At 41.1% G+C, this 11,872-nt stretch overlaps 1 protein-coding gene across 1 annotated transcript; it reads right to left on the reverse strand.

The window, feature by feature from the left end:
* Positions 1-8,941: 8,941 nt before the first annotated feature.
* On the reverse strand, positions 8,942-10,374 carry LOC149472111 (general transcription factor II-I repeat domain-containing protein 2A-like). The gene is made up of 2 exons (XM_089693127.1): positions 9,513-10,374; positions 8,942-9,429 (listed from the first exon to the last, which is right to left on the reverse strand). Exons 1-2 carry the CDS (start codon positions 10,372-10,374, stop codon positions 8,942-8,944), a joined length of 1,350 nt encoding a protein of 449 aa, XP_089549253.1.
* Positions 10,375-11,872: the final 1,498 nt, after the last annotated feature.

The raw sequence follows: 11,872 nt of genomic DNA on the forward strand, positions 1-11,872 counted from the left end.
ATTTACTGAGCATTTTTGTTTGGGATTGACTTTTGAGAATATTTTAGCGCTACATCAATATTTAATCAATTGCATGTATATATCCATCTGAAGGTGAGGATTGGATGTTAGCAGCTGTTTGTACTATTCACAATAGATCTAGCAGTGCAGGTGGATATATTATTTATTTAACAAACATGTAATACTTACCTGCTCCGTGTAGTGGTTTTGCACAGAGCAGCCCAGATCCTCTTATTCTCAGGTCCTCCACCAGTGCTCTTAGGCCGTCAGCTTAGTATGGAGGCATCCAAGGATGCTCACTCCTGAGCTGCTGCTCTGCATGTTCATTCACACACAGAGCCACAACTAAAACTAGAGAGTGCAAAATCTAGTGCAGGTAGCCAATCAGCTTCTAATTTCAGCTTGTTCAATTAAGCTTTGACAATAAAACCTGGAAGCTGATTGTTTTCTATGCAGAGCTGCACCAGATTTTGCACTCTCCAGTTTTAGTAAATCAACCCCCTGGAGAATTTGGAGGTCAAGTCAACATCTCAAACTTGTTGTGTTCCTCAAACTATTCTTGAATTCATCAGACTGGGCCACCTTCTACCTAACTTTTTCAGCAATCTGAGCTACAATAGAACTTTTATTAGATTGCACTATAAGGTTAGCCTTTGCTCCCCATGTGCATCAATGAGGCCTGTGGCAGGTTTGCTGGTTTTCCTTTCTTGGACCACTTTGGGTATGTCCTGACCACTGCAGACTGGGAACATTCCACAAGAGCTGCAGTTTTGGAGATGCTATGAGCAAGTCATCTAGCCATTACAATTTGGCCCTTGTTAAAGTCGTTGCCTATTTTTGCACATTAACTGCAGGGACAACATTTGCACTTGCTGTCTGATATATCCCACCCACTCAGATACCAATGTAACAAGATAATGTTACTATTCTCTTTACCTGTCAGTGGTCATAATGTTATGGCTGATCGGTGTATGTGTGTTGTATTGAATAGGTGTGAATGATCCTAAAGGAAATGTATAGAGGTTTTCTACTCAGTTTCTTTATTATAGCTAAAACAAAAAATACAATGAAAAAGTTTTTATTTGTTTAGGCAGGTAAATATGACTTTTTTTAATGAACATTTTATAGAATTTGAAGCAGCTAGCAGTTTTGATTACAGTGATCAATAGCCCAATCAGAGTGAGTCAGAGTAATGACTCATACATCACAATCTAGGGTTTCAGTTAGTGACAGAATGTCTCAAAGAAAACAATATCCACTGTTCTTTCACTTTACAAAACCCATTAAGCTCTGTGAATCCTTTGTCATGTTTAACATGCTTATTTAAAAAAAAAAAAAAAAAAATAAAGATTTTATACATATTGTGCAAAGCTGATATAAAACACAAATCTTAAGTCATTTTATTCAAACGTATAATCTAAAAAGAAAATTGACAAAAGTTTGATCCCAAACCATTTAGCTTATCTTTAAGCCTGCATTAGCTACAGTTGTGGCCAAAATTATTCAACCCCCAATGCTGTAAAGGGGTTTAGGGACTATAGTGTACATTTGGAATTGTATTCAGAATCAAATCCTACAAGGACGTTGTAACTACCCAAATGCAACTAAAATGACATCAATTGTTTATGTAATACAGTAGTAAATGGTTCTTATGTGGTTTCTTCATTGCCACAATTATTCAACCCCTTAAAGACTACCACTCTGAAGAACAGAGGTTCATACAGGTGCTTTCCATCAGGTATTGAAAACACCTGTGGATGTCACCGAGCAGCAATCAAGCATAATAAGCACCAATTAGGCAGCTTTAAAATGACTGTGATACTCAGCTCCTTCTAGACATTTACTGGTGTGGTTACAAACATGGTGAAGGCAAGAGAATGGTCCAGGAAGACAAGAGAAGAGGTGATTTCTCTTCACAGGAAGGGCAATGGCTATAAGAAGATTGCAAAGATGTTAAACATACCAAGAGACACCTTAGGAAGCATCATTCGCAAATTCAAGGCAAAGGGCACTGTTGAAACGCTACCTGGTCGTGGCAGAAAGAAGATGCTGACTTCGACTGCTGTGCGCTACCTGAAGCGTAGAGTGGAGAGAAGTCCCCGTGTGACTGCTGAGGAACTGAGAAAAGATTTGTCAGATGTGGGTACAGAAGTTTCAGCCCAGACAATAAGACGCACACTGCGTAATGAAGGCCTCCGTGCCAGAACTCCCAGGCGTACCCCCTTGCTGTCTCCAAAGAATAAGAAGAGTCGACTGCAGTATGCCAAAAGCCATGTGGACAAACCACAAAAGTTGTGGGATAGTGTTCTGTGGACTGATGAAACAAAATTAGAACTGTTTGGGCCCATGGATCAACGCTATGTTTGGAGGAGGAAGAACAAGGCCTATGATGAAAAGAACACCTTGCCTACTGTGAAGCATGGTGGAGGGTCAATCATGCTTTGGGGCTGTTTTGCTTCTGCAGGTACAGGGAAGCTTCAGCGTGTGCAAGGTACCATGAATTCTCTTCAGTACCAGGAGATATTGGATGGAAACGTGATGCAGTCCGTCACACACCTGAGGCTTGGGAGACGTTGGACCTTTCAACAGGACAATGATCCCAAGCATACCTCCAAGTCCACTAGAGCATGGTTGCAGAGGAAAGGCTGGAACATTTTGGAGTGGCCATCGCAGTCACCAGACTTAAATCCGATTGAGAACCTCTGGTGGGACTTAAAGAAAGCAGTTGCAGTGCGCAAGCCTAAGAATGTGACTGAACTGGAGGCCTTTGCCCATGAAGAATGGGCGAAGATACCCGTAGATCGCTGCAAGACACTTGTGTCAAGCTATGCTTCACGTTTAAAAGCTGTTATAACTGTAAAAGGATGCTGTACTAAGTACTAAGATTGAATGTCACTTGGGGGTTGAATAAAACTGATAATGCTGTGAGCACAGAAAAGACATTTGTGGTTATTTCATTATAACTGTTATGTTATATTTGTCTGACCTACAAGTGCCTCTTTAATGTAAATGTAAGCAAGATGACTGAATGATCAAAAGCAATGTCAAACTGGCCAAAACACTCAATTTCAGTGGGGGTTGAATAATTTTGGCCACAACTGTATGCTTTTCATTTGCTATGTAAAACATTTTTGGATGTACACAATAGAATAGCTGCTCATAGGGATCAATGCTACCACACGATATAAAACAAGGAAGCCCTAGTTAACTGAGAGTACTGCCTCTCTCTCTCTTTTATTCTAAGAGCTCCTATACTGACGATTACAGGTCGATACTATTACGAATGATTCAGGTTTGTATACTAGCTGTGTTTAAAAATACTTTTTAAAGAATACATAACTGGACTAAAAATAGGTAGAAATATTCTGCTCTAAGGATACCTATGGATAAATTCTAGCAGATCTTCTTCATGATAATTGATGGAGGCTGAAGACATAACTCTAAATAATTAGGCCCTATAGCAAAATTATTTTACAGCCTCCAGCTACCACAAATCTTAAAAGCACTACAAGTTTGCTGTATTTTACAGCAGTGATAGAACCTCCTTATATTATTTCATGTTATATGATTTGCTTGGTGATTTTTATTCTGGAGAAATTCTTATGCATTTATACTACACTAAAGCGAGCCATAGATTATACAATTTTCTTGCCTTCAACTATGGGTTGAAAGAAATTAAATCGACATATCACCACTGACTGTGAATCCCTCCACTGTGCTATTGTATTCAGACAGTAGAAGTTTTCCCCTCCATCAGAATATAACTTCCTATAGCCTCCAACAGTGATCACACAAAAAAAAAAAACAGCTGGTTGTTCTGAAGTCAATTGATAGATCAACTTCAGTATAACTAGCCTGCCCATGGATATATCGAAATTTGTTCGGTTCCTGCTGAGCTGGCTAAATTTCTATCCATCTATGGTCAGCCTTAATCTTTGTGGTTTGCTTTACTTAGAATTACCAGGAGCAGATAAACAGAGTGTTGCAGGCTTGGACTAGGACAAAAAATAGGCCAGGGCATTTTAGACTGAACAGCTCTGAGCCCAGGGGCTCCTCCCTTGGAGCCCAGTAGCAGAACGCCAGGGCCTGGTCACAAATGTGACCTTTGCGACCTTGGTAGTTCTGTTACTGGTGTCAGTAGTTATTTATTTATTTTTAAAATTATTTTTTACAACTTGTTCAATAGGAGCCCTGTGTGGGGTGCTTTGGACACAGCTCTCAATCTCCTCCTCTGCAGCCTCATCTGCACAGCATGAATGGACAGGAATAGCTCTGTACAGAGCTTCCCGTTCATTCATAAACTGAAGTACAGTAAACACAGTTTACTATGCTTCAGTTGTGAATGAACAGAGCCAGTGATCGGTACCAATCACTGACTTTCCATGCAGACAAGGAGGGTACTGGTAAATGATATATTTACCTTCCCCTTCCCTACTTTTCATCCTGACAGATCCCCTGCAGCAGCCAGCGTGAGAGGGGAGGGGGGAACCCGCAATTGCTGTGGGGGAGGAGGCACATTACTGAAATGTCAAAACTTTTCTGTTTTTAAACCAACATTATACATAAAAACATTCATCTAGGGCTCACTCATACTAGCAGGTGATGGGTGGTAACCCCTGCTCCCTTCCACGATTGAGATGTGCTTTTACCACCCCAGAACCAGCGCCCACCCTTATGGTCTCATTCACACAAACTCTGGTCTCTGAAGAGTGATCCAAGTTCTAATATAATGTATTTTGTAATTATATGAATGAATATTATGTCATTAGATTCGGTTCACTCTTCAGGGGGCATTTGACAGGGGGTGAGGAGGTATTTTATCATTTCCTCACCACTTGCTTTAACCCCTTGATCACCAAACTACATTCCAGTCATAACACTGAGACTTCGGGAACAATTGGTATTATGCAATGATACATTCTTGCTTTTTTGCACTATGTACTGTATTTGCACTTCATTTACAGTACAAGAATTGCAGGATATATATTTAATTTAAGAAAATTACAGGTTATTGGTAATGCACTATTTGGATCACTTTTTTCACATGCACTTTAACAGATGTATTGATGGGTTTATATGAATATGTTTAAGCACAATTTTTATTTTCTCTTTATATTTATTGGTGGTGCAGAGAATGCCTATTTTTTTAGGTGTATAAGGGTATTGCAGTATATGTGATGAGATTCTTCTTCATATTTTAGAGATATTCATTATTATACTGACTTATATTCCAAATACATAATCTGGAGTTTTGTTTTGTTTTTTTGCCCTACTCATGGTAACTTTGTTTTTTTCTTGTAGTGATCTAGTCTGAAAATATTTTAGTAAAAGGTAACATAGAACTATTTTAAAAAAATCTAATATAATGTATTTTATGAATGAATATTATGCCATTAGATTTTTATCTCTGTGTAGTTTTGTTATTTTTTATTTGCCTGCTTTTTACATAAATGTGGTATCATGTTGCCTTATGGTGCTGGGGTGCAGAGTTCATTTCCAAGCACGTGAAAATTATATGTTTGTTCTTGGATTTGGATACATGTTAAATATGCAGTTAAAATTATCTAAATTGATTAGAGCACTTAAAATTATGCACATATTTAGCCTTTTCATTAAAGAAAAAAAAAAATGTGCAGCATACTTCTGTTGTAATTAGAATCTTAGGGCCCATACCCGAAAACAGACTGAGATGATGAGGGCAGACCCTTTTGTACCTCCTGCTCGAGCTCCCCTGAAAGTGAGGCAGAGGGTGAAAAGAGTGCCAGAGGATTTAGCATGCAGAAACTCAGACTGGAGATGCCAACTAGGACACTCCAGTTGGATGTACGGAATGGAGTGTCATTCGAGGATTCAGAAGGAGAACCAGCAGAGGATAAAGAAAACTGGTTTATTAGAGCTTTCCGGATAGTAGAATTCACTGAAGACACTAGCAGGTAGGTAACATGTCTATACATGGAAGCCTGCAGCTGAATGTGGACACGGTGTAAGCAGGCAGTCTGTTGTGTTACACTACTTGATTTATTATTATTTCTCTGTGACCATCACTAGTTTATTATTGCTCTGTGTCTTTAAGCTGTCTCCTCCTGTCTAAGCTGAGCTCTTTTTCTCACCGTACTTGTGTATATCCCTCCCCCCTGCCTCTCTCTGTAGTCATTCCACTGTATCCTGTCTACTGTATGCATCTTTCCATGAGGCTTACAACATTAACATTTTTCTACCTATGATTATCCTCCATTAAAACAGAACATTCAAATGGTTTTCCTCATCTGACTTTCTCAAAATGTGAGTTTATTCATTGTGTTAAACTGTCTGATCCAATGCAAGATATAGATTCAACACCATGTCGTATAGCTGTATACATTGCTGGAGATAAAGTTTATGGTCCTGTAGTTGAGTCGGAACAGTAGAAAAACGAGTTACAGCCTAATTACAAGATTCCTGGGCGAAAGTACTGATACAGACAAGATTTATTGCTCTCATTGCAAAGCAAGAATACGGCAGGAGCACGTATAAGCCTCCATAACTAACCTCCAGTTACATCTTCCATGTTCTTAATCTAGAAAGAGACTGTTTTATCCAGCAAACCAAATTAAAGGCAGAAGAAAAGATAAAGCTGCATCTCACAGATTCGTTTCTACAAGACATTCTAAAAAGTCCTCTAAATCCCAAAGTTCAAGATGTTCTACACTCAGTGAGCGACTTATTAGTGCCTGCACTGAAGTGGAAGCCAGCAAGGTGCAGGCCGCATATGCAAAGTTAGTAACTCAGACAGCAGAGTTGGAAATTCTGTCAGCACGCCAAAGAGCAGAGTTAGGAACTCAGATGGCAGAGTTGGAGATTCAGTCAGCACGCCAAAGAGCAGAGTTGGAAACTCAGTCAGCACGCCAAAGAGCAGCAATAGAAATCTTAAATGAACAGTGTAAACATGATACAGCTATGGCAAAACTAAGTGTCAGGGCTCCGGGGTGTGACCAGAGGTATGTGACTGACGCAGGGAAACGCAGACTTCAGATATGTTATAAACAATATAATTTATTAAAGACTAACAATACAAACATAAATGCAGTGCACCAAACCCCAAGCTAACACAAATACATACAAGGTGAAACAAACCCAAACCTAAACTGATACAGATACACAGGTACATACACATATAGAGCACAACGTGATCAGGCAGGCTGGGTCGATAACTATCGGGCAGGTAGGTACAAGAGGATCAGGCGGAGAGAATGGTCAGGGTCACAAGCCAGGGATCAGAACAGGAGAAGTCAGCAGAGGTCAGGATCAAGCAGGGTCAGCAACAAGACAGGAACAGGAACGCAGGTTTACAAGATACAGGGCCCAGGAAAAACACACACACCAAGGCAAAGACTGCAGGTCTGGCCATCACTTAAATACACCTGCTTAAGCAGTTTCAGGTGTTTGGCTGGCTGCAGGGTTGAGTCTCTGATTGCTGGGAGCACCTGCTGGCCAGCCCTGATACTGCAGCCCACAAGGCAGGTGAGTCCCACCATTACTGGCAAGTCCATTCCTGACACTAAGGGTCCTAGAACAAGCTATCAGTGCAAATGGAGGTGCAAGTGAGAAACACAGCATTAACCTAAACATAGCGGATATGGAAGATCCCCTCAAACGCACTACAGATATGTTATAAGCCACTGTCTAATGCTCCTGACAACATAGAGACTTATTTTCAGCATCAAGTTAAAGAGGTTCCTGCATGCAAAATCACTCCAACACCTTTCCTGCCTATCTACCTAACCTTCCTTCCTACGTCACAGAGCATCAGAGCAAGCAGCAAGCAAGTCCTCAATCTCCTGTCATCAGTACAGCCTCAAATAAACGTACCATTGGAGCAACTGACTTCAAGTAAGAAACTCGCCTGAATGCATCTGCTGCACCATATTTTGATGTGTCTTATAACAGTGATGTCAAAGATAGTGCAATCAGCACCTTTCAACCAACAACATCTTGCATAAAGTCGGAGACAACTGAGACAGCAGAGTTTGTGAGGTACATACTTCGCAGAGAGCTAAAAAAATGGTCTTATAAGTTTTGATGACCAACCTGAAAGCTACAGAAGTTGGAAATGTGCTTTCAGAACTGCAGTCAATAATCTTGGTATTACAGCTGCCGAAGAACTGGATCTGCTGATCACATGGCTTGGTCCTCTATCTGCTGCAGGTGTTAACCCATTAAGATCAGTTTTCATGGACAATCTTACAGCAGGCCTCACAGCTGCATGGGATTGATTAGAGCAAAGTTTTGGCAGTCCAGAAGCTATAGAAAATGCTCTGTTCATGCATCTGGAAACATTCCCAAAGATATCTGGTAAGGAGAACAAGGAGTTCCAGAGACTGAATGACCTTCTCCTTGAGCTTCAGCTAACCAAGGCAGACCCAAAACTACCTGGACTCAGTTATCTGGACACTGCTAGAGGGGTAAACCTGATCATCTACAAGCTCCTGTATGATTTGCAAGAAAAATGGTATGCACTAGGGCAGGGGTGGGCAAACTTTTTGACTTGAGGGCCGCAATGGGTTCATATATTGGACCCGGGGGCCGGACCAAGAGTAGATGAATGATGTGTATGTGTGAATTAATATAAATTAAATTAAAATTTGTAACATTAAATGTTTAGATTAGTTTAAGGTAGAAAAGCATAAAAAGAGTTATTTTACAAAACTTTTATGCAATGTATTTCTTTCATAAAATAGTGCCTTCAATTTTAGTGGGAACAGTGTTGTTGGTCTCCCTTTTTTGTTAAGGCATCAAAGTCAGGAGTTAGTTTTGTTGTTGCAATTCGCAGAATAGATCTGAGGTGTTGGTCAGTTAACTGGGATCTGTGATGGGATTTATTGATGTTCATGACGCTGAACGTCTGCTCACACACGTAGGTCGAGCCAAACAAGGCCAGAATCATAAAATAGTGCCTTCAATTTTAGTGAGAACAGTGTTGTTGGTCTCCCTTTTTTGTTAAGGCATCAAAGTCAGGAGTTAGTTTTGTTGTTGCAATTCGCAGAATAGATCTGAGGTGTTGGTCAGTTAACTGGGATCTGTGATGGGATTTATTGATGTTCATGACGCTGAACGTCTGCTCACACACGTAGGTCGAGCCAAACAAGGCCAGAATCTTCTGTGCCATCCCCCGGAGGTTTGGAAAACAGTCATCTTTAAGTGAGGCATAGAACTCTTTTAGTGGAAGAGAGTGGAAGTTCTCCTTTAAGATTGCATCAGATTGAAGATCGATTAGTTCCATTTGCACTTCTTGTGGTGCTGTTTCTGGGTTTTGTGACAAGGGACAGGCCACCAGCTGAAGTGACTTTTCAATTTTTTCAAAATCTGAAAACCGACGACAGAATTCTTCATGCAGGTCATTCAGTGATTTGCTATATTTATTCACATTTTGGATGGCCTTTTCCTGTGTGGCTAGTGTGGGAAAATGAGAGAAGTTTTTCTTTGAAATTTGCCTAGAAAAAAAGTCAACTTGGCTTTGAAGGCATTTACATTACTATACATGTTGTGCACATACAGGTCTTTTCCCTGTAGCTTGACGTTAAGCTCATTCATGTGAGAAAAAATGTCAACAGCAAACGCAAAGTCACACAGCCAATTCTTGTCGCTCAGCTCTGGAAAATCATCAGACTTCCCCATTAACTCCAAAAATGTATCAATCGCTTCTTTAAGATCCCACACTCGTTTAAACACTTTGCCCAAACTCAACCAGCGGACACGAGAGTGGTAAAGCAAGTCTTGGTGGTCTGCGTTGGTTTCCTCCAGAAATGCAATGAACTGACGGTGCTGAAGTCCCTTTGCTCGTATGCAGTTAACAAGCTTTATAACTGGATTCACAACATGACTAAGCTGTAATACAGATTTACACAAAGATTCTTGGTGTATGATGCAGTGGAGAAAAATAACTTCTTGCTCAGGGTTTTCCTCTTTCACTTTATCCTGAATTCTTTTCAGCAATCCCACATTTTTTCCAGTTAAATTTGGAGATCCATCCGTAGTGACATTAGCAAGTTTACTCCAAGGTAGCTTCATACTCTTGATGACAGCAGACACCCGGTCATACAAATCTTCTCCCTGTGTTTTTCCTTTAAGTGGCTCCATGGCCAAAAACTCCTCTGTTATTTCAAAACTGTCGCAAATCCCTCGGATAAAAATTAAGAGCTGAGCTGTATCTTTTATGTCTGTACTTCCGTCCAGTGCTAGCGAATATAATTTAAAGGACTCTGCAATATTATTTAACTTGTTTGTTATATCTTCATCAATCAGTTCCACACGACGAGTCACTGTCCTGCGTGATAAACTGAGTTTTTCAAACTTGTCTTTGCTCTCTGGACACAAAAGACCTGCGGTCTCTATCATGCATTCTTTCAAAAACTCTCCTTCAGAGAGGGGTTTACTAGCTTGTGCTAATTTGAATGATAGCATAAAACTTGCTTTGATAGTTGACTCTTGAATCGCAGTTTGTCTGTGAAATAAATTTTGCTGAGCCTGTAATTTAGCCATCAACCTCCGAGCTGTAGACCCCCGTTCTTGCATTCACTGTCCACTTTTCTTTTCTTTGCCCCACTCATTTTGGGACTCTGCAAAAAAAGTTAAATATTCTTGGTCACTCTGACAGTCAGAGGGAGGGAAAGCTCACACTCAAGTCTTGACTTGCTTTAACTTGCTTTAACAACTACTACTTACTGTGTAGCAGGGGAAAAGATGCAGGCCGCACAATCGCCACCAGTCACCAAATGAGACTGCGCAGTGCTTTCTTCTTGGCTCAATCCGTACTCCCCCACACCCCCACCCCCCACTAGCTGCTGGCCGGCCCAGCCACTACCATGCCATCCATAGTAAGTATAGTAATATTCCCCCATAGTAAGCATAGTAATTCATCCCCCATATAGTAATTCATCCCCCATATAGTAATTCATCCCCCCTATAGTAATTCATCCCCCCTATAGTAATTCATCCCCCATAGTAATTCATCCCCCATATAGAAATCCATCCCCCATATAGTAATTTATCCCCCATAGTAATTCATCCCCCATATAGTAATTCATCCCCCATATAGTAATTCATCCCCCATAGTAATTCATTCCCCATATAGTAATTCATCCCCCATAGTAATTCATCCCCCATATAGTAATTTATCCCCCATAGTAATTCATCCCCCATAGTAATTCATCCCCCATATAGTAATTCATCCCCCATAGTAATTCATCCCCCATATAGTAATTCATCCCCCATAGTAATTCATCCCCCATATAGTAATTCATCCCCCATATAGTAATTCATTCCCCATATTAATTCATCCCCCATATTAAGTCCCCAAGTCCCCCCTGTGTCAATTCACTTACCTTTGCTCCGCGCGTTCCGCTTGCCGTGTTCCCGCGCCGCTCCGGTGTAGCATGAAAATCTGTCTCCTATGAGGATCTGTCCCCCTCGACGTATCTGCGCATGTGCCAGTTTCAGGCATTAGCAGCCGATCGGCAATCTCCGGCACATGCGCAGATACGTCGAGGGGGACAGATCCTCATAGGAGACAGATTTTCACGCTACACCGGTCTTCAGGGCGGACTGTGAGAGGAGCCTAGCGGGAGCCTAGCTCCGCGGGCCGGATTAAAGGGTCCGCCGGGCCGTACACGGCCCGCGGGCCGTAGTTTGCCCATTGCTGCACTAGGGTCATCATACAAAAAACAGAACAATGTTTCCTTCCCTCCATTTTCTTTCTTCTGCGAATTCATCAGGAATATTGCAGAGACCAAGAACGACCCAAGTTTTTCCTACGGCGAGTAGAGTTTCTCTTCATCCTTTCCTAAGAGTACCAGTCTTCAGGATAACTATAGGAACCGTAGAGGCCCAGTATCCA

Source organism: Staurois parvus, unplaced genomic scaffold (genome assembly GCF_062004578.1).
Source record: "Staurois parvus isolate SC_StPar_1 unplaced genomic scaffold, SC_StPar_1.0 ptg000023l, whole genome shotgun sequence".
Classification (NCBI taxonomy): Eukaryota; Metazoa; Chordata; class Amphibia; order Anura; family Ranidae; genus Staurois; species Staurois parvus.